The 24,093-nt window shown below is 40.5% G+C and overlaps 1 protein-coding gene across 4 annotated transcripts in view; it reads right to left on the bottom strand.

Moving 5' to 3' along the window:
* Nucleotides 1-24,093, bottom strand: part of cux1b (cut-like homeobox 1b) — a 156,593-nt gene that overhangs the window by 47,094 nt on the left and 85,406 nt on the right. For all 4 annotated transcript variants that reach the window (XM_053227554.1, XM_053227555.1, XM_053227556.1 and 1 more), the window contains exons 6-9: nt 21,156-21,279; nt 19,503-19,579; nt 17,843-17,909; nt 211-259 (exon numbers count right to left, since the gene is read on the bottom strand). In XM_053227554.1, coding sequence (XP_053083529.1) covers nt 211-259; nt 17,843-17,909; nt 19,503-19,579; nt 21,156-21,279 — 317 coding nt within the window. The remainder of the gene's footprint in view (nt 1-210; nt 260-17,842; nt 17,910-19,502; nt 19,580-21,155; nt 21,280-24,093) is intronic.

Raw genomic sequence — 24,093 nt, 5'->3', positions numbered from 1 at the left:
AATCAAAATGCCCTGAAAAACGTGCTTCTTAAATGGACTGCTTTCGTAAACATTCACAACATACAAAAGTCTGACTAAGCTTTTGATAGCAGAAGTGATGTCAGCCCATTATGCCAGAGCTTCCTGCATTAAGCCAATGAAAAGCTGTCAGGATATGAACTCATGATTTATATAACTTACATCCTGAAAGATCACAGCTCTGCATCTTACCTGATTGGCTCGCTCCAGATCGGTCATGACCATCTCGATCTCATCGGCCCTGAGGAGAAAGCACAAGTACGTTTAATGAAACCAGCAGCACACCTTGTTTTCACAATAAAACATCACCACAATGCTGTTTTTTTTTACTACAATATACTTTAAAAATGCAGCTATTGTTAAGATTATCTCCTTGAGTAAAGAACATCATGGTCATCCAAAATGCACACATTTGCTGAATTAATATTTATATAAACAGGCTTTTTCCATCACCCTTGACTTTATAATAGTTTTTTTATTCTCTTTACGAATACACCGATTTTTTTTCCCTTTTCAGACACCAGTTTAAAATTAGTATGAAGATGTGGGAAAATGAAGCTGCTTAAATGTTAGAGGCAGGACTGGACCACGTCCTTCTGCAGATCAAGCCTCGATCATTATGTGTATGTGTGTGTGTGTGTGTGTGTGTGTGTGTAAAAGAAAGTCCTTACGTCTGCAAGTATTTGACACTATTGTGTCAGTGGTGGAGTCTCTCTCTCTCTCTCTCTCACACACACACACACACACACACACACACACACACACACACACACACACACTAAGGCCCATTAAGCCCTCTCAGTTTCAGTGTAATCCAGTGAGCTCTGGAGTCCTGATTAAGCCTCTTGGACTAACTCGCGGGAAAACACAGGGATTACAGCAATACACTTTTTAGGCTCTGCGTTATTCATGCTAATCTGATATAATATCGTTCTCCTGATTCTCTCCATTAAAAGGGCTGCTTACAGCTAGTCACTGCAACTGTATGAGAAGTTAACATCACTCAGGCCAGTGTAGCTTAATGTTAACAATAGCAGTTCTTCAAATTTCCTCATGGTGGTGTAGTGACACAGACCTGCTTTAAAGAAAGGGTCTGAGACTTATCACTTTCATTTCACCAGCTCGAGGGAGGCTGATACCACACACACACACACACACAGACACAGACACAGACACACACACACACTTGTTCAGAGGATGTTGCTGAAGGACACAGTGTTACTGGCAGCACCGTGCTACTGGCATCCCAGTTACTGTGTGTCCTTCATCAGTAAGCTGTGCCCTTCGGACACACACAACTCCAAGACTTTCTGATGTGACGCTCTTTTAAATGTCACTCAGCACACAAGAGTGAAACCAGTATTATCAGTATCAGTATCACCAGTTTCAAGGTCATACACAAACTGTGCTTAAAACTAAGAAAACCTAAACAATGTAAAATTTCGGGTAAAAAGGAAAGGGTAAATCTGGCCTGTTTCAATAAACTAATCAAGCATTAACACTGCACACAAAATACATTTAAAAATATTAAGAAAAGTAAACAAGCAAGTAAGTAAGTAAAGTAAATTAAGTAAAGTAAAGTAAAAAAGTATGTAATAAAGTAAATTAAGTAAAGTAAAAAAGTACATTAAGTGTAGTATGTATGTAAAGTAAATGTTTGAAGTAAATAAAGTAAGATAAATAAGGTAATATAAAGTATGTAAGTAAAGTAAATAAATTATTACCTAAAGTGATATAGTAAAGTAAATTAAGTAAAGTTTGTAAAGTAAGGTAAACAAAGTGGTATTAAGTAAAGTATATATGTAAAGTAAATTAAGTACTACCTTAAAATGATAAAATAAAGTAAGTATGTAAAGTAAGGTAAATAAAGTAATATTAAGTATGTAAGTAAAAAAAAATAATGTAAGTAAAGTAAACCAAGTAGGTATTAAATAAAGTAAGCAAATAAACTAAGTAAGTAAATTAAATAAGGAATATAAGTAAATAAATTGGTAAAGTAAGTAAACTAAGTAAGTGAAGTATGTAAAGTAAGCCAGTAAACAGACTCAGTAGATGGATAGTAATTAATATTAAAGCCTGGATAGACGAGTCTGACAGAAAAGCGTAAAAGCAACGTGAAACGAGTGTGTACTGTGAACACTGCCCTAAAAAACAGTGAAACCCAATGAACTCTAACTGCCAGTTGTAAGGGCCACGCCCTGTGTGTCCCAGTTGCTGTTGTGTTTGTGTAAAGCTGTCTGACAGGGGTGCTAGGGTGCGCGCGCACGCACACACACACACACACACACACACACACACACACTCCTCCACCCACACCAGGAAGAGTCATGCCAGTGTGTTAATTACACTAACAAGCTAACATCTAATTATAGGTGATTCTGCATGAAGAACTTAATTATGTTAATTAACGCTGGGGCTCTAATTACAGATGTCTTTTGGAGCGGGTGTGTTTGTGGGGCAGAGAGGTCACATGTTTCATTTATCATTTCAGCAAGGACACCTACATGGAAGGGGTGTAACACACACACACACACACACACACACACACACACACACATACACACACAGGGTAAACATGAACGCCTGCTTTTAAAGCTGCATTATGATGGCATGAAGGTTTTGTGTGTGCATGTGTGTGTGTGTATGTGTGTGTTTAATGCTAAGTGATTCTGTTCCTATTAAAACCCGAATGCATCGAGAATGTGATTATTTAATTAAAGCACAGATGTACTAGGCGTTTTTTTAAATAACCACTGGATTTGGATGGATTTGGGAATTACAAAGGAAATGCAGATTCCAAAGCATGGCATTTGTGTATGTGTGCCTGTGGTCAGTGGTAGAGCTGCTCACCTTATAAGCCACGATGAAACGAGGGGAAATGACAAACCGGTCTGACAGACTCTTATTTTGTCTGCTCTCGACAATACGGCACACGTGATACGATTTTATTCTTTTATGACGTGCAATCAGGCTGGCCACAGGTTTGATGCCTGGTGGCTCAATGTGTGTGTGTGTGTGTGTGTGTGTGTGTGTGTGTGTACGTACAGGGAGCATGGACCTGCTGCTAAGCGACATAACGCTTACAGATGAGAGAGGCCCTAGCAACTGTCTCTAAGCACCCCTCATCCCTGGAGTCTAATTGAGCAATCAAGAGACCATTAGAATTCCAATTAAACGGCCGATTATGTTTGATTGGGTTTGATTAATCCAGAGCCGTGGGGACGAGGTGGGTGTGTGTGTGTGTGTGTGTGTGTTAGAGAGTGTGTGCAAGCGTGGGACGGCACAACTGCTTTGGTTTCAGCAGGTGGATGCTGGTGATGCCACGTGTGCCAGAGAGAGAGAAACAGAGAGCGGGAAACAGAGAGAGAGAGAGAGAGAGAGAGAGAGAGAGAGAGAGAGAGAGAGAGAAAGGACTTCTTAATCAGCACTCTTCACTGCACTCTGGAGAGCCTACCTGAGCTTTTCTCTCTCTCTCTCTCTCTCTCTCTCACACACACACACACACACACACACACCTGACCTAGATACCACTCTACACAAACAGATAAGGAAGGAAAAGAAGGATGAACAAAAGAAAGAGTAAGAAGACAGAGCAAAAAGCAGAAGGAAAGCAGTATGAAAACAAGGAAAAGAGTATAAAAGGGAAGGAAAGGTGAATAATACAAGAAAAGAGGAGGAAAAGAAGAAAAAACACAAAAGAGAAGGATGTAAATGGAAGACAAAGAAAAGAGGAAGGAAGGAAATAGACATGAATGGAAGGAAGGAAATAAACTAAGATTAAAAGGAAAAAGGGGGGAATGGAAGGAAGAAACAGAGGAAAAGTAAGGAAAGAATGGGATTAAAATAAAAGGAAGGTAAAGAAAAAGGAATCAAAGGAAGGACAGAAGGAAAGAGAGAAAATGAGAGGCTTTTTATTACACATCATGACGCACATTAGTGTCACCTGGTGGCCAAAAGAAGAAAAGCCACTATTAATCCATTAATATTAATATATCAGTCCCTGACATATGATATCATTTTCTAACGTGTTTCTAGAAGTGGAATAATAATAATATAGTTTTAAAGATATATTAGAAAAGTTGTAATCTACAATATTGCCATGTGATGAACCTGGCAGAGTTCTTTATTTCTGTTTGCGTATTTCTGGTGTGGAAACGATCTGCTTATGGGCCATGTTTCACCACAGATGCAATTCCTTAGAGGGTTTAAATCAGTAAAACATGACTGACGTGTCAAACTTAAACATATCTGCACCAGTTGGAATCGCTTGGAGCCTGCTGTAGGTATAATTTGCAAACATATCAAATAAACTGTAAGTATAAAGTTCTGTTTATATTCTGATTATGTCACTTGCTTCTTCAGCCAGCAGCTTAGCTGTGTTTTGGAACAAGATGACAGACGCTGCCAATGTTGACCTGATTTTAGAAAAGCCTTTTGATGCTCATATTTATGAGAAGAAACTGAAATGCCCAAGATTTTAATTCAAAAGTTGGGGAGCAAAAAAGGCATTTTTAGTCTTGGTACATTAAAACCGATTAGCTGTGCAGTCCACAGTAGAAAGTTGTGCTTGCTCTATTTTAATAACCCTCAGCTGCCACTGCAGTCAGACCCCTGTTTTAGAAAGAAAACAAGAAACTGAGCCAATTTCTGATAATGTCGACAAAAGAAAATGCAAATCATCGTGTTTCCATCAACTACCATAAAGCAAATATTCTGAAGAGGAAAAACTAGCACTCACTATGTCATCATTTCTTCCCAAACCTTAGCCAAGCACCTTAGTCATGATATTTCAGGGGTTTTTCTGTCCTGGACGTTTTTGGATGTCAGGTTTCCCACATTCAAACTGAGACATTGAGCAAGACAGCATGAATGAAGTGTACGGGAGCAGAACCTGAGGGTGTAAATGTGACTCAGTAAGCCTCAATTTCCTCCTGGCCAGAGCAGGACGTGTAGGATTACATGAGCCACAGTAAGAGAGACTGAGTCACAAAAACTCTCCATGGAGACACAAAGCAAACGGACAGCGTGTGACAAATCGGCAGTTTATAGATATTTATCTTCTACAATAAAAACTATATGGGAGTTTTTGTCGTATTAACTTCAAGCGAGATTAAAAAAAAAAGAGAGAGAGAGAGAGAGAGAGAGAGAGATGGAGAGGCTACCCCTCTCCACTACCCCCCATACCCCTTCACCCTACCACTTTACCCCATAACCCTACACCATTACCCTATACACATCATCCTACCCAGTTACCCCATATCCCATCACACTACCTCATTACCCCATAACCCCATCACCCTACACCATTACCCTATACCATTACCCCATACACATCATCCTACCCAGTTACCCCATATCCCATCACACTACCTCATTACCCCACAACCCCATCACCCTACACCATTACCCTATACCATTACCCCATATCCCATCACACTACCTCATTACCCCACAACCCCAACACCCTACACCATTACCCTATACCATTACCCCATACACATCATCCTACCCAGTTACCCCATATCCCATCACACTACCTCATTACCCCATAACCCCATCACCCTACACCATTACCCCACACACATCATCCTATATCATTACCCCACACACATCACCCTACACCATTACCCCATATCCTATCACACTACCTCATAACCCCACACCCATCACCATTACCCCCACACACATCATCCTATATCATTACCCCATATCCCATCACACTACCTCATTACCCCATATCCCATCACACTACCTCATAACCCCACACCCATCACCCTACACCATTACCCCCACACACATCATCCTATATCATTACCCCACACACATCACCCTACACCATTACCCCATATCCCATCACACTACCTCATTACCCCATATCCCATCACCCTACACCATTACCCCATATCCCATCACACTACCTCATTACCCCATATCCCATCACACTACCTCATTACCGTACCCCACCAAACTATCCCATTACCCTACCTCATCACCCCATAACCAATACCTCACAGCCGCCCCCTTACCCCAAATACTATTATTATACCATCAACCCATGACTATATCCACCCACCCCATCTCCATCCCCCTACACCCCATCACCCACCCCACCCACTTTGTATTTGATGTCATTCACACAATAATCATCTGTAAATAATCTTGTACATGCAAATCAGAATGCGTAAACGGATATTTTATTAAATCAGGGCCTAAAAGTGTTTTCTTGTATTTTGATATGATCTTGATTTTGAGTTGATTTTGGTCTGGTCAAATGCATTGGCTAATTTTAACCCTCCTTCCTTTCTGTCTGTCTGTCTTTCTCATATCCTGTGCAGCCCTGGCCAAATCCTCCAGGGCCGCTGCGACATTTCTCAGCTTTAGACCATTAGACTTTCATTTCCCCTGCACCACCCCCTCTTTTTCCTCATCGCTGCATCTGCTCATAACACTCCTGTTGGCTTTTTGTTTCTCGCTCTCTTTCGCTTCTTGCCCTAGCAGGCGTGTTCTCTCGAGTGAGAACAAAAAAGACCAAAAAAAGACAGGTTATTATGTTTGTGTGTTGAGAAAGTAGGGATGGCACTGTTACTTCTCTTACTTCTCTGTCTCTCACACAAACACACACACACACACACACACACAATCTTCGGGCTTCATCCGGCCCTGCTCACTCTTTCACCCCCACTTCCTCCTTCCTGTATTTAAGAAGATGGACCTGCTGTATAACTTCATAATTGCTTTTTCTGGTACTCAGCTCATGTGTGCGTGTGTGTGTACGCGTGTGCATGTACTACCTAATGAGCACCACTCTAAACCCTATGTGACCGACTGCAACACAATGTCTCAGCACATGCAACACATAACACACAGTGGGACAAAATACACACGCATAAAGAACAAGGACGACACAGACATAGGACAAAAAAAGCAGAAGGGACTAGGGAGTGCGCTTGGTCTGGTCTGCCTACATGTGCACTGCTCTTGAACCCTCCATTATCCTGTGGGAGCTGTGTTCATATCACACTGTGTGTGTGTGTGTATACACTCAGGGAGAACCCTATAGGATCAGCCGTGCCTGGCTCTTAATGATTTAGCAGCAGTCGCCTATAAATAAAGCAGACGTGGCAGGAGCCTCTGCTTCAGGGACGTCTGGAGGGATCACCCTGGCTCCAAATGAAGCTCATAACTCTCTCTCGACACACACACACACACACACACACACACACGGACGGATACACAAGAATTTTGGGAAAAGATCCAGGAGGTAGAAGAGCAAGCATCTAGTGATAGAGGTGATATTAAGAGACACTGGACAGTCTGTCTGTGTGTGCGTGTTTGTGTGTTTCTTAACCCTTTGTGACCACCAAATGCCCCCATAACATATATGTAATATACATTCACCAGCCACTTTAATAGGAACACCTGCACCCCTGCTCATTCATGCAGTTATCCAATGAGCCAATCACGTGGCAGCAGCCACTCGTTACAACCGTGGTGAGCAAAAAAGCATCTCAACAACAGCAGAACTCTCAGAACCACTCCTGTCACCCAAAAAACAGGAATCTGAGTGGGCACAGTCTCACCGAAACTTCCTTTCAGGTATGGAGGTATTGTTTGGACAAATTTAGCCCAGTGTTGCACCTGCTAGCATCAGACTCTGGGTGGAATTCATGCTGTTGTATTGTTGTCGTCGTGTTTACATCCATCAGTGTTCAGTCCCTACAAGATCCAACACGCATTACGCAAACATGTCATCCTGAGCAACCATTCATTAGTGACACGGCGGCTGTGAGCGCTGGGCAAATGTGGCTCAGGAGGCAGGATATGGTGATATATTCGTGTGGGAAAATGTTTCGCAGAACAGGATGGTGGATCCCAGGTGAGTGGAGTGGATCAGGCGGAGTCACTACGAAAAGGTGAAATTTAATGGTTGTGTTTCACTCAGAAAAGGAAAAAAAAAGTGGTTATTTAAAAGGCAACACTTGAGATGGAAAGACTGTGAGAGTTTGGGCTCCAGAGCAAAACTTTTGAGTTGACAAAGATTCTGTGTATCTTGTATCACAGTGTATCATCTTAGTCTAACGTTGCTAGCTAACTGCAAGCTTTTGGCTGGCAATGTTATAATTTTTTAAATTTTTGTTTGTTTTTTTTTTTAAATATATGTACTGCAATTTATGTACTTGTCTCAGTTTAACCCCTTAAACACGCACCTTTTTATTCAGCTATTTTTCCTAAAGCATATTATTCAGTAACTACAATGAAAAAGAACATAGTTATGAAAAGTCTGAAAGGTTAAAATAGGTAAATCTGCTTGCTATTACTTACTATTATAACGTTAATAAAAAAAAAATGCTTAAAAAAAAAGGGATAATCTACATTTTCAATCGGATATGAATGCGTGGCAGCCTGAGAAAACCCTTCGCAGGGTTAAACTGTGACATTTTCCACTATATATATATAAAATTGTCTTTATACATTTCTCTTTTTCAACCGCAAGAAAAGGTCTAGCGTCTAAAAAAGGTGAGAAGAGAGAAAATTATATTTATATATTTTACTCCAATGCCAGGTGGTGCTGCACCTTCCTCTACATTTATATGAAATATAAATATAGGAAAACATATACAGGAAAACAATATTACTTATACAATATTACAAATAACTTAAAATAACAAAAATTAGGTTGTTTAAACATATTAACGCTTTGTCTGCTGTCATCTGTGTGTGTAAGTGCTCTTCTTTGTTTTGATGACGATGAGACGGTACAAGAGCACGGCCGACATTTTAATAACCGGTAACTTCATGACTTTTGTCTGTCTGCTAGAATTCAGCGTAGATCTGACAGGTTTTTCATGAATGCTACGTGTTTTTAGATAGCTAGAAGTAATAATAATAAGAAGAAGAAGAAGAAGAAGAAGTCTGACCACAAAGGTCTCCCTAAGCACTTGCTGTTAAAATTTCTTCCACCTTTAAGACACATCACCAGCAGGCAGTTGTGCCGTTATAGAAACTCGGAAATCCTTGCTCTGGAGATGCCAGCGTCACCATGGTAACCGCCAAGCGGGCACATTGATGTCTTAATGGTTGCCGCAATGTTTCGGAGTTTATCATAAGCTAGAGCGATCCACATATCTACAGAAATAAATTCAGTAATGTAATATACAAAACACATTCTCACACGTGAACCAGTCTGAGCACATGGCAAAGGGCCAAGTGAGCTGCTAACACACTCCCCTTTTCCCTCTGAGTGTTTACAGTCAAGGCTGGCGAGCAGCTCCAGATCCCGGCAGTTTCGCAGGCAGAGCAGCCGTGCCCAGAGCAACCGATCGATAAGCCATTAATCTTTAAAGGAGACAAAACGGCTGACACGCAACCGGCCTGCTGCTCAGCTCTCAACCAGGGACATCGAGGAAAGGGGAAAGAGAGATGGGGGAGAGAGAGAGAGAGACAGACAGACAAAGAGTCAGACAGAGAAAGAGAGGAAGAGAGAGAGACAGACAGAGAAAGAGCAAGAGAGAGGGAGAGGGAGAGAGAGAGAGAGAGAGAGGGGAGAGAGAAAACATTATGGGAATATTATAATAGAGAGAGACGGGTCAGGAGACAAATATGGAGAAAAGAGAAAATGAGTCTTGCTTTTTCCTGTGCCTGTTATTTGTCGTGTGTGTGTGTGTGTGTGTGTGTTTATGTGTTGCTCGGTGTGCATTCCTCCAGATAAAAGAGGGTTCATACTTTATGTCTCACCTGAGTTTACATGAATATAAATATAAAGTGTAAATAACATAAATATGAAACAGAATATCTTTTCTGTGGCTGATTAAATAAGGAGTAAAACACTTCAGGGTGTGCTGTTACAGAAACATAATCAACAACAAGGAGCAGAGCTGCTGTTACAACCCTCAAGCTAATTTCCAATAACAGAAAGCCCTGAAGTCCTCTTACATCACAGAAATGTTCCAACCATTACCTTTTTATTTATTAAAGAATGACATGTCCTGCTTTTTATCCATTTACAGTTACATTTAATGTTGTCATATGTCTGTCAAACAAGTTAGTTCTTGTTTCCACTTACGTTGTAGCGGCAATAAACAGTTAATAAGGGAAAAAAAAAAAAAAAAAAAAAAAAATCACACCACACTTTCTGAGCAATGTGAGAATGATGCAAGTATGAGCATTACTGGTAATATTCAGGATTTGAGTAACATGGAGCAGATTTTGAGAACAGACGCAGTGTGTGTGTGTGTGTGTGTGTGTGTGTGTGTGTGTGTGTGTGTGTGAGAGAGACATTTTTCTTTTGCTGACTTTTGGAGAATGTACGTTCAGATGGAAAGCCGGCAGCTATAGCGGCTTTAACGTTCTCTTCACACTAAATCTCTGCCGCATCATCGCTGTGCTTCATCCATCACGCCCATCACTACGCGGCCGGTGTGGAGGAATTTTTAATCCAACATGACGGCTATAATCGCCTCGGCTAAAAATACAGCGTGATACAGAGCTGCTTCCTGAACGCTGCGCTCTGCCCAGTGACGGACTGACAGAGGGAGGGAAAACAGAACGAGAAAGAGAGTGCACTGACCTGCACACAGCTCTGTGTGTGTGTGTGTGTGTGTGTGTGTGTGTGTGTGGTCAGCCCTACGCCTTACTCGAAGCACAGCAGCGAGAGCGCTACACGGGCCGTCAAAGAGTGAGAGAGTGAGAGACAAAACAAAAAGGAACAGAACAAAAGAATGAATAAAAGAAAGAACAAACAAATAAAAGAACAATCTTTTTTAAAGAGCAAAAGTAAGAAAACGAGAAAAACAAAAACAGAAGAAAGACGCTGAACCAAAAGAGACAGAACGAATGAAAGAATGAACAAAGGAGTCTGAACAAATACAAACAGCAATGAACGAAAGAGACAGAATGAAAGAAATTAAAAAATAAACAAACTACAGAAACAGACAGAATGAAAGAGACTGAACGAATGAACAAAAGAATAAAAGAAAGGGACAGAACAAAAGAGGAATAACGAATGAGCCAGGATAAATGAACAAAAGAAACAAAATAAAACAATGAAAAAACAGAGAGACTGAATGAAAGAGAAAACAAACTAAATAAATTAAAGTGAGAGAATGAAAGAGACAGAACAAAAAAGACAGAATGAATGAAAGAATGAACAAACAAATGAAAGAGGGAGAGAAAAACAGTAAAAAATGGAGAACACAAAACAGGGGAGAGATATGAAGAAAAACAGAATAAGAGAGAAAGAAAAAAACAGATGGGGAGAGAGAAAAAGAGAGAGGCAGACAGTCGGGGGGAGGAGAGACAGGTGTGTGTTGTACAGTACTGCATTAGAATTTCACCAAACGAGAGTCTACTTCACTGACACAGTCCCCAGGGTGTGTGTGTGTGTGCGTGCGTGTGTGTGTGTGTGTGTGTGTGACAGAGAGAAACGGGGTACGTGTATGACGCAGCTGCCTTGTACCTCCACCCACCACTGTGCCTTTCCTCTCTCCTCTCTCACACACACACAAAAACACCAGTGGGTCTAAATATCACATTCCAGCACACGCGCATGTGAGTGAGTGAGTGTGTGAGTGTGTGTAAGAGAGAGAGAGATGCGACGAATGGATTTGGTTTCATGGTTTATTCAAGACCCCTCAACACACACACACACACACACACACACACACACTCCTCACATGGGAAAGAGAGAGTGAGAAAGATGACGAGAAGAAAAAGAAAAGTTATTGACGTATTCAGAGTGGATCGATGGAACATGTTTGCTAATGGACAGATACTGAGGGGAGAAAATGTCCACATATAACCCACTGTCAACAAACACACACACACAAGCGCACACACACAAGCGCGCACACACAAGTGCGCACACACAAGCGCGCACACATCCATACACACACACGTACACGCACACACTCCTGGTGTCGAGCAACAATTTGTTTAACACCACTCATCAGCAAACTCTGAGATTCATCAGTGTGTTTCGGTCATTTTTCAGGAAAAAAAAAAACTGGAAAAAAAAAAAGAACAAACGAAAGAACAAACAAAAGAAAGATGGAATGAATGTATGAAAGAAAAAACAAAGACTGAAGGAAGGAATGAAAGAGAAAGCATGAAAAATAAGAACAAACAAAAAAAAGAATGAATGTATGAAAGAACGAATGAAAGAAAGAAAGAAAAGATAGCATGAAGAAATGAAAGAATGGCTGAATGAAAGTGTGAAAGAAAGAACAAAGGAAAAAACAAACAAAATAATGAATAAATGAAAGTATGAAAATGCATGCACAAAAGAAAGAACAAAAAAAAGAACAAAAAAAAAGAATGAATGTATGAATGAATGAATGAATGAATGAATGAATGAATGAACAAAATTAAGAACAATATTAAGAATGGATGAAAGAGAACAAAAGAGCAAGCAAAGTAAAGAAAGAATGAACACACTATGATGCTAAAAAATAACTGTCCATCTCTGTTGCTCCCGCCCACAAAGCCAATGTGACCAATCAGAGTGCAGGGACAGTTTGGCTCCAAGCTTTTGTTGTTTATTCAGTCACTTTATTGTGTAGTCACGATCGATCAGCACTGTCATCTACAACTACTCAGTGTGTGTGTGTGTGTGTGTGTGTGTGTGTGTGTGTGTGTTTTCACATTCTGTCCCTGGCAAATATTTATCAGTGTTGGACGGCGAAACAGGGACGAACACAATGGCCGATCGATTCATGAGAATCTAAACGTGAATGTGTGTGTGTGAGCGAGAGAGAGTGAGAGCGAGAGGGAGAGTGTGTGTGTGTGTGTGTGTGTGTGTGTGTATCTTGAGGCGCTCCCAGAGAGGAAATCATATTAAGAGGCACTTTGCAGCTCAGTAGAAGGCTGCTGATGTTAACACACCCCAGACTGGATCAATCTCTTCAGACCATTTTACTAGGCAGTTGTGTGTGTGTGTGTGTGTGTGTGTGTGTGTATGTGTGTGTGTGTGTGCGTAAATACCCCCCAAAAACCCTGCCATACTCCCACGACATTTCTGTGAATACAATTGACCTGGAAGTACAAGTAGGTTATCTATCTACTCTGGAACGCTGTTCTGTTTTCATAAAAGATACGATAAAAATGAGAGCAGCGTATACAGAAATAATTTCTGCTAATTATTTCCGTCGCCCTGTTGTCGCCCTTTACAGTCACACTCTTCCTATTTTTCAGAAGCACCTAGTGAGCGTCTTGCTGCTAGCATGGTTAATTTGTTATTTATTTTAAAATGAACCTGAATTAATGGAGAAATAGGAGAGCTTTTATTATAGCTAGTTATAGCTATATATTTAGTATTTTAAAGCCAAAAACTGTTCTGAACATCTCGTTTACATATTTTGTTTATTTCAAATCAAAAATCGAATTAATGTACAAACATAAAACTAATATAAGGTGTACTGTGCCGTGGTTCTACACCAGACTAAGAGGATCTTCATCACGTCAGGAAGCGTAGAACAGGAAAAACACAAGTCGTGCGAGGGAATAAAGAGAAAAAGAGAGATAGAAAGAGAGGGAGAAGCACGTGCACAGTTCCAGGAACACGGTTCTTAGCGGCGATGCAATTACACCCTGAGGAACTCAACACTGCTGCACTGACGTGACATAAAGCCCTGCTTCTGTTTGTTTGAGCTTGTGTGTGTGTGTGTGTGTGTGTGTGTGTGTGTAGGGAGAAGCCAAAGGAAATGGAGACTTGACACTGGCGAGTGTGTGTGCACGCACAAACACACACTCTCGCTTTCCGCACTTCATATGTGACAAAAGGAGATGTATGGCCTGCTCAGAGCAGATGTGTTTCAGAGGAACACACACGCTTCCGTTTTAATCCACATCGGCTCCGAGATGTGAGGCGTGTGTTAAAAAATATCACCACCACATCCAACTTGCATTTTTCCCCCCACAAACACACAGCAGTGAAGTGTAAACGCTCGAGAAAATCCATTTAGTCAACGCAAGTACACTTTACGTACGTTGTGAGATTTATTTTTAATGATCAACAACTTTGCAGCTACAAAGTTAATAAAAGAAATGAAGGAATTGAGCAAAATGAGGAGAAAGAATGAAAGTGAGAAAAAATGGTAGTAAGAGAAAGAAAGAAAGAAAGAAAGAAAGAAAGAAAGAAAGAAAAAGGACAAATGAACAATCAATTGAACAAAGAGAGCAAACAATCAACTACACTAACAAACAAAAAAAAAAACAAAGAAAGAAACAAAGAAAGAAAGAAAACAAAAGAAAGAACAGAAGAATGAATGAAAAGACAAATGAACAAACAACCGAAGCAACAAAGCAAACAATCAACTAAACTAACAAACAACAAACAAAAGAACGAAAGAAAAAATAAAGAGCAAGCAAGAAAAAAGAACAAATAGAGGAATGAATGAAATACAACTGAAGAAAAGGAACAACTGACCAAACAAACAAATTAAATATAGAAAGAAAAGAAAAAAGAATGAATGAAAGAAAGCAAACACAAAAAAGAAAGAACAAACCAACAAACAACTGAACAGAATAAACAACTGATGCAACAAACAAATGAAAGAAATAAAGTAAAAAGTAATAAAGAAATAGCATTGATAAAGAAAGAAAAAATAAGAAAGAATGAACAAAAGATCAAACAATATAAACAGTGAACAAAAGCATGAAAAAGAATGGAACAACAAAAGAAAGGACAAAAACAAATGAACGAAAAAAAAACAGAACATGTTGGGAGTGTGGAAGAAAGAAAGTAATAAATAAAATTAAAGTAGGAAAGAAATGAAATAAGAAGAAACTGAAAGAAAGACAGGAGGGTTAAATGTGACACTGATGAGGTGTGCAGGTAAGTGACCATCACGAAGCACTGACACTGGAGACTCCTTCATCTCCCTTCACCATATCAATGAGCATACATTTTACTTTATGTGTATGCCGTTACTATAGAAACGATAATGTATTAGACACTGATCAAAACCTGTGATATGAATAACAGCTGCAACTTCTGTCAGAGCTGCTGTTATAGGAAACAATCAACACCTTCTGCCCAATCAGAACGGAGAATTCACCAGCGCTGTGGTAAAGCTATTAGAGTTCTCCTCATCATCATCATGATAAGATCGTGACTGATTTGCATGGCGCCAGCGTGGCTGTGCTGAGACAGAAGGCTGTTAACATTCTGCTCATTGTTTTCATGTCACACCGCATTGTCCAAAATGTGTTACACCATACTCTCATTTTCTTTACTGATCACACCCATGACTTTCTTTCCTCATTTCCCTTTTTTGCTTACTTTCATAATTCCAGATTGGGCAAGTGATTTCCATTTCTCTGTATAGAAAAATCAAAAACAAAGTCAAGTAGTGAGGACAGTAGTCACTAGTCAGTTCAGTAGTGGGTAATCAGTCCAGTAGTTTGTCTAGAAGTCAGTGCAGTAGTCAGTAGTCATTTCAACAGTCAGTAGCCTTTCCAGTAATCTGTGCACTAGTCTGCCCAGTAGTCATTAGTCAGTACAGTAGTTAGTACCGTTTTCAGTCCAGTCAATAGTCATTAGTCAGTCAAGTAATCAGTATCCAGCCCAGTAGCCAGTAGTCAGCTGAATAGTCAGTCCAGTAGCCAGCAGTCATCCCAGTAGTCAGTCCAGTAATTAGTAGCCAGTCCAGTAGCCAGTGGTCAGCCCAGTAGCCAGCCCAGTAGCCAGTAGTCAGGAGTCAGCCCAGTAGCCAGTGGTCAGTCCAGGAGTCAGTCCAGGAGTCAGTCCCTAGCCCAGCTGTCAGTCCAATAGTCAGTGATCGGTCTAGTAGTCAGTCCAGTAGTGCAACTTAACAAATAACAGGGTTGATGCTGTGGTTAAACCGAGCAGAAGTGACATTTACTAAACACACTGAAACAAGAGCCATCACACAACTGAGCAGTAATTACATATCACACAGCACAGCTAGCCAAGAGTGCAGGTGTGATGCTGGGTGAACAGTAGGAGGGACATAGCGTGTGTGCTAGGATTATAGGATTATAAATATAAGCAAACTGCTGGCAGATGTGGCCTGAATTGGGAAAGAATTCAAACCCATGGCACTTTTACTTCATTAAACAGTTGATGTGGACCAGTGGGTGCTGATAAAGCTGTGTGTGTGGTGTATGCGTATGTGTGTGTGTGTGTGAGAATCAGTTGATAGAACAGTTTCTGATCAGATCATACAGCCACACTTCTGGCTGATCCCCAGTCAGCCGTGTGTGTGTGTGTGCGCGTGTGTTAAACACCGTGCTGGTTGTATGTGTGTGGCACGTCTGAGTGTGTGTGGCGCGTGCCCTCTGGGTTTGCACAGCTATAATTATGCCTGCCAGTAAGCTGGGTGGTACCCGCCCTGAAATAGGCCGCGGGCGAGCGGCGGGCAGACACAGCATTCCTGTGTGACAGGCAGACTGAGGGGGAGGAGCTGGCTCTCAGACCACACACACACACACACACACACACACACACACACGTGAGCTCAAAAACAGTGTGAACACACCACCCCCACCAACAGAGCACATTTTCAGCACCATTATAGTTTAAGGGCGTAAATTAATGTCCTAGTATTTACTGTATGACCGCGACAGAGAGAGAGAGAGAGAGAGTGAGAGAGAGAGAGAGAGAGAGAGAGAAGACAGAGCAGCAGAAAACAAAAAAGAAAAGATAACGAAACAGAGAGTGGCAGAGATACAAAGACCTCTACTTTGAAGATAAAGTTCTCATTTACTTGCACTTCTTGTTGCGGGATTAATGTCATTTGTAACATTGATGACAAAACACTGCTGAACTAAACAAAGAGCAAGAGAGAAAGAGTGAGACAAGGGAAAAAAAAAAAAAGACACAGATGACCAGAAGCAGACAAACAGATTCTCAAAAAAGACAGAGCATGCAAGAGAGATAAAAAGAAAGACTGAATGACAGAAGATCTGAAATAAAGACAGAGAGAGAGTGAGAGAATGAGACCGAGAGAGACAAAGAGGGAGAAAGACGAGCAAGAAAGAGAGAGAGAGTGGTGAGAAAATGAGAGAGAGAGAGAGAGAGAGAGAGAGAGAAAACCAGAAAGAGGCAGAAAGAGAGAAAAACAGGACAGAGTGAGAGACAGCAAAGAGAAAGAACTAGACAGAGAAACACAGTGAGAGATTGAGTGTAAGAGGGAGAACTAGAGAGAGAATGAACGAGCGGGGAAAAAGAGACAGCAAGAGAGAAAAAGACAAAGAGAGAAAGAGAGAGACACAGTGAGATAGCGAGTGAGTGAGAGAGAGAGATAGTGAATGACAGAAGAACTGAAAGAAACAAAGACAGAAAAAATAAAGAGAGTCAGTGAGTGAGAGAAAGAAAGCAAGCAGGACATCAACGGAGAAAGAGATAGAGAAAGACATCTAGAGAGAGAGAGAGAGAGAGAGAGAGAGAGAGAGAGAGAGAGCGGACACACTGGTTTGTTGAAACAGGCAGTTGGGAGAACATTATCTCAGGCAGAGTCACCAAATCTGACTGGAAAAAAACCATCACAGCTTATGGGGGACAGGAGGAATGTTCCACTCCTTCAATCCAGGACTGTGTATAAAAGACGTCAGTTCTACTCGGGTGAAAGAGCTCTGTGTGATGTACAGACTGTATCTCTATCCTAATGTGTTTACAACGAGGCGAAAGGACGTGCGTGTCTCATCAGCGCTCAGTGCTCGCTGAAATGAAGTGCTCGCTCTCATGTTTCTCTTCACTGCTCCACGCTCACAGACACTCTGCATTCCTTCGTTAGCTCTTTCGCTCAAACCAAGGAACACAATGTGTAACAGTTCTGTCGTTTGTACTTTCTTCTGCTTTACTTACTTTGCCGTGGACTCCTCATCGTACTTGGTCTTCAGGTCGAACAGCTCTGCCTGAGTGGTTTCAAGTGCTGTGCACAAAAACACGAGAACAAAAAAGTCAGAAAGCGCCCGAGGAATCTCGCGCTTGACTTCATGTCCACGAGTGGCTGCATCATTAATTTTAAACGCTTTGTGTGTTGGCACTGTGCAAAGCTCCAGACGTTGTGGTGGCCAAACTAACACACATGATCATTATCACTATTTTAGCTTTCACAACTGGTTAGGAAAAGGCTGCAATTTGTTCGGTTTGAAATCAATCCGAGTTTCCACACCGAACTGAAACGTAACGCCACTCTGAGAGAATAACTTACTGTCAAAACATACAACAAGTAAGGAATAAAACACTCGGCTGTTATAGGAAAATATGGGGGTGAAACTGAAGCTGATTATTTTCCATTAACAGCACATCATGATGTCGTTTACTCCTCTTATACCACAGCAATGTTCCAATGTTGTTGTTGTTTTTTTTTTAAAATTAATTACCTAGCAAGTAAAAATATCTTGAACACAGTCAAATGTATCCTACAACAATTACAACAAACCGAATATAAGATTATTAAACTATTTCTAGACATTTTTATTCATTTCCATCCTAAAATTGTCTTATTCTATTGGCAGATAATTTTGCTTATTTCTAGAATTAAATGGTTAAATTTTGCGAAATTTTCTGCGAAAAGAACAACACTATCACAAGCATGAAATGAGGAATATAAACTATAGAACAGGTTCAATAATCTTATATGTGCTTTTTTTATTTTTATTTTTTTGAATCTTATAATAGGAAACAGAAGATCAGGACTGACTGTATTCAAGCTATTTTCACCTGATGTCATTTTTCTCATTGTTAAAACAAAGCAAGATGTTTTATCCATTTATAGTTACATTTAATGTTGTGGAATGCCCACGAAGCAAGTTACTTCCTGTTCTTATGTACGCTACAGCAGCCATAAACAGTTGTTCCCTGAAGAGACCTTCGTTTTTCTTTCTCTTGAAGTTAATGAGACAGTTTGTCATATGATTGAGATAAGCTGGAAAGCACTGAAACTGGAGACTCCTTCCATAAATGTTTGTTGTTAAATAACAACACTTTTTTGTTTATTATTAGTCTTACATTATGTGTACCATATGTAAATTGGCTGTTACCATAGAAACGTTGCAATGTGCATTAACGAAACCTCTGATTTGAATTACAGCTGGAACTACTGACAAATATGCTGTAACAGAACATCAGTCAGGACCTTCTGACCAATCAGATCCAAGAATTCAACAGCGCTGTGGTATAATCGCAAGCAGAGATGCACCGGAGCGTTGAGGTTTGAGCACTGGCTGATAGCCGATACTGTTCCAATACACATAAGGTGTGTTTTCACTCAGGAACCTTCTCAGGAACTCTGGAATTTAAGCTCGTTTCTACTAGAGGACTGGATCACCAGGACTGATTTTACTTCCTCATACTGTTTTACTTCCCCTAATCCCTGTGTTTGTAATCAACAGCCAACCAAGAACTCCTGATCGGATCAGACTGGTGATCGGATCGGATCAGACTGGCACACCTCTAATCGCAAATATCTAATATATAATGTATAATAAATAATTGTACTTTATCCTCGTTAGGCTGGTACCTGTCTGTAGATTCTGAGCTTTGTGTTCTGCCTCTTCCAACCTGGAGGCCATTGATTCATGCGACTCTTGCAATTTCCTGTCGTGACAAGAAAGAGGGAAACAAAACAGTCAAAATGGAGGGAACTGCAGAAGTGGAGAAATGACAGTTTAGTAAAATATCAGGCTCTTCTTCAGTCAATCTGTTAAAAATAAGATGCCACTGTACCACCATTTTAAAACCCACAAATTTCATAGAACAGTTTATGTTATGAGCTAAAATCAGCTATGTAATATGAAACGATGTTCAGACTGGACTGTGTGGCTGCTTGAGCAGCCTGCCTGAAGAAACAGCAGGGATTATTTTAGGAAAATAAAGCAAACTTTGAGGGTGGAACTGCAGGAGCATGGCTGTCTGAGTTATTAATAAAGCCAATGAGATATTACCACCGAGATATTAATAAAGTAAGCACAATGAGTCACTTTCTCTCTCTCTCTCTCTCTCTCTCTCTCTCTCGCCCACTCACACACACATACACACACACACACACACACACCTCAGTCACCCTCACAGGAAGCTGGTTGACCAGACAGGAAGAGGACTGGATCCTGACGCAGAGGAAGTACGCGAGAACCAACGGCACAATTGATTAAATATGGATACTGTGACTGAACAACGGGCTTCGGGCTGAAAGTCAAAAATTTCACTTGGGCCATTTATGGACACATTTATTCTCAGCAACTCAGATAAATTTTTTTACTAACCCATATAGTTACCTAAGCATGTCTCAAAATATTATTTTTGTATCCTAATAACTGCTTATACACGCTGTTGTATTGTTCTGCCATGTATGTCATTTTCATAGCTCGATGTGATGTTGCTTTAAATTTGTTTAGTGAGATAAACAGCTATTTATTACACAGCCGTTTAAAGCAGCGGTTTGCAACTTGTGTGACACAATGGAAACTGGGTCATGACTGGGTCAATTTCCTGGTGGTCTTCTCCATTTATCAAACTTTTAATTTTCTTTTTACAAGTTTACATGCCTTCCGACGGTTCATTTTGAAAGTCATACAACATTCCCTGCTAACAACTTGCATGACTTTCGTTGAAGCCTAACATTAAACAGTGACATATCTAATTAGACTAATCTGATTAGAATTTAAAAAAAAAAAAAAAAAAAAAAACAACACCCACACACCATACACACAGCCGTTTGCCACTGAATGCTGTTTTTTTTTTTCCAGCATGGCCGGGAAACATAAATATGACATGAGCTGCATTCAACAGGTTTATTACTTACATATATTATATATCACAAATATGTTCTTCTATCCTCTTTCCGTCCTTTTTTTCCCCTTTTCAAATTCACTCAAAAAGCAATAAACTAACTGCACCTTGTTTTGATACATAACTGAACCCCAGACTGCTTTTACTCCTTTTTCACTACTTTAGTAAATAATGATGTCATCCTGCCTGAGAGAAGTATAATTTGAGATAATTACATTAACCTTTTACGCTTGATGAAATGAAACCTGGTGGTGAACTTGCTCACTTTTAGACGCCACCATAATTCGTGAATCATTCTGCTTGTTTTATTTAATTTTTGTTTTCCCTAAAATGTGGAACTTATTTTAGAGCTTAACAGCAGGATGTTCATGTGCTTCATACCCACCTCTCTTTCTCTGCATAGTCGTTGTGGAGCTGCTGCTCTTTCTCCTGCGCCAGGTTCTCCGCCTGGTTCTTCAGGGTCTGTTCATATTCCCGGATCTTCTCTTTAAGTGCTTTGATAGTGACCTCTGCTCAAAACACACACACACACACACACACACACACACACACACACACACACACAGCGCCCAGATCAGTTCTGCTCTACGATACAAGGAACACTCCACCTTGAAACGCATTAAATATGTTTATATTGAAATACGTGTCACTGTTTTTCAAGTGACGTTTAACGTCATATTAATGAGAGATCCAGCATAGAAGTAGTGGAGACATTGGAGCAAACGTTGGACTCAAAGTTCCAGAATGCAATGCTGCTACAGCATATGACGACGTTATCGCAGAGACTTGGCCGGGCTACTTATTGATCTATGAGATGGTGATGTCTAGCTAGACTAAAGACCAACATATGCAATAATATTAATATGCAAGTCATTTGGGGTGGATTTTTTTTTCCGTTAAAGACATCCTCCGTGTCTGCTGATAAACAATGCTCAAGTAATATTGGTCAATCAAGCAGGATACTTTACGGCATATCAATTTGAACCACTGCTTCCTGGGTAACCGGCTGTAAAAAGAAAAAAAAAAAACCATGAGGTGGAAAAAGTTACTGTATTGAAAACAGTCAAGCAGTCGTCCTATTTTCCATAAACACAGAAAAAATTAAGGAAAAAACGAATATGAATGGTAGCGAGCACGGACTATAGCAAGGTAATGAGAAGTGAAAGCTCGAGCTGAGAAAACACTTTTCTTTTCAGCGTTAGACGCGTTTCCTATTCGGATAGCAGTCACGCAGAACATTAAACGTTCAACAGAGTGAGACAAACAGTATGAAATAAAATCAACGACGAACCACGTCTCGTGCTTCGTGTTACAAAAGCGTAACCTTAAAATAATAATCCTTCATAAACAGGACAAAGGAAGCGAGCATCTCGTTCATCGCGACACCTCAAACGAGACGCGTGTCCACTTGTGGATTTCATCGCCACATGCTGCGAACGTTATGGAAATGGAGTACACAGCGTTGAGCACGTCTTTGGGGAAATAAACAGTTTATTATCCTGCTTACTATTCTGAATTTTTACTCCTACCACAGCTCTGGCAAATTCTCAAATCTGATTGGTCAGAAGGTGAATCATCTTCTACTTCTGCACTGCAAAGACACAGTTTCTGCTACAAGACAAATCCCAGGTTTATATTCACGAGCTTGTTCTTACACTTTATCGTTTCTGTAGTAACAACTTGCACTGGGATTTGTACGAAGGACATATTTCAGATAACCGCAGACTAATAAATATAATAAACAGATAAAATGTGTTGTCATTTAGAAAAGAACAATGTATAATCGATGATGTGGTGAAGGTTTCTGTAAGGAGATGTTTATTTAACATTCTCCACTGTCAGAGCTGTCAGTTAGGAGGTTTTCCGCCCCAGGAAAGTCTTCAGGACAGAGGAGGTTTTTTTATTTTTCAGTTTTGTAGTAACATGAAAAGCTGTGTTTTTGTCTTATTAACCTCACTTAACTGATGAGTGAGGATGCATAAATACAAGTGTGTGTGTGTGAGTGTGTGTGTGTGTGTGTGTGTACACTAGGAAGCCAGTCCCGTACGATTAGTTGCATGTTTCACAATGGAGATAGAATGCTCAAAAAGTTGTATACTATTCTCACTCACACACACACACACACACGTGTATCCTGGCAGCGGAGTCCTAGAGCGATTAGAAAGGTGCATCTGCGAGACGGAGTTGCTCATAGCCACTGATTGAGTGCTTCGAGCGCAAGTGTGTGTGAGCAGCGGTGTGTGTTACACGCGAGACAGAGCGAAAGAGAGAAAGAGAGCGGCTCTGTGTGTTCACGTGTGATTTAAACTGCTGCCTTGCAGGTCTGACACATAATCAATGGGAGCAGCTCCCTTTGGAGGCCTTTTTGCCCATAACTGCTAAATTGAACTTTAAACATTTAAGTTGGGAGGAATCAATGGCTTCTGCTGGGGGAGAGAGAGAGAGAGAGAGAGAGAGAGAGAGAGAAAGAGGCCTGGGGTTAAGACATCCTGTTTCTGCAGTCAGCATTCCTTCAAGAGGGGTATTTTATTCTTTGTAAAGAAGATAATAAAGATAATATTGCACAGTATGATAACTGCACAGTGCAATACTGTACGATATTATCATTCTATCACAGGATTAAAGGAATAGATTGAAAAGAAAATACATACACATTTCCCACTTACTGCAAATGTGCTTCATCAGCGATAATACACTTATACGTACAATAGCTTTGAAGCTCCAGCGTAAAAGTAAATAAGCAAATATTGGAAACAAACCTTGTGGCTGATAGACTACATTTTGGGGCAAGAGCAACTTGTGCATTGGTGCATTTGTTCGGGAAAGCAGACTTGTTAAGACCTCTTTCTTGGGCAGCATTATGCTTCATGTGTCTCGGAGGAAGCACATGCTAAAACCTGGCCTCCCTGTCGTGCGATAGATAGTTTGTTGGAAATGGCAAATGACCAAATTTGGAGGAAAATGAGGTGAAAAATTTTTTTCGAGGCATGTGACTCACTCTACGTTCACACCTCTAAGTGACAAGTCGGTTGTATCACTTGTAGGTTGTTGCGTGCACAGGCCGGTTCCGATCAGAAAACGTAGTAGCTATATGTAGCTAAACAATGCGAAATTAGTTGTTTGATTTACGTGTTAGGATTCATACTTGACAGATTAGCAAAGCAAGATAACTGTATGAATTACAGAATCTCATCATGTGCTCCAGACTGCCTAACCATCACACCCATATGTGCTTATTCAACATCCCGTTCCAGATTTAATCGCCCTTTGCTAAATAAAATAACCTCCACTCTTCTGGGAAGGCTTTCCACTAGATTTTGGAG

The sequence above is a fragment of the Pangasianodon hypophthalmus genome, chromosome 21 (genome assembly GCF_027358585.1).
Source record: "Pangasianodon hypophthalmus isolate fPanHyp1 chromosome 21, fPanHyp1.pri, whole genome shotgun sequence".
Taxonomy (NCBI): Eukaryota; Metazoa; Chordata; class Actinopteri; order Siluriformes; family Pangasiidae; genus Pangasianodon; species Pangasianodon hypophthalmus.
Note: the sequence above shows the minus strand (reverse complement) of the source record. Positions and strands in the feature narration are given on the sequence as shown.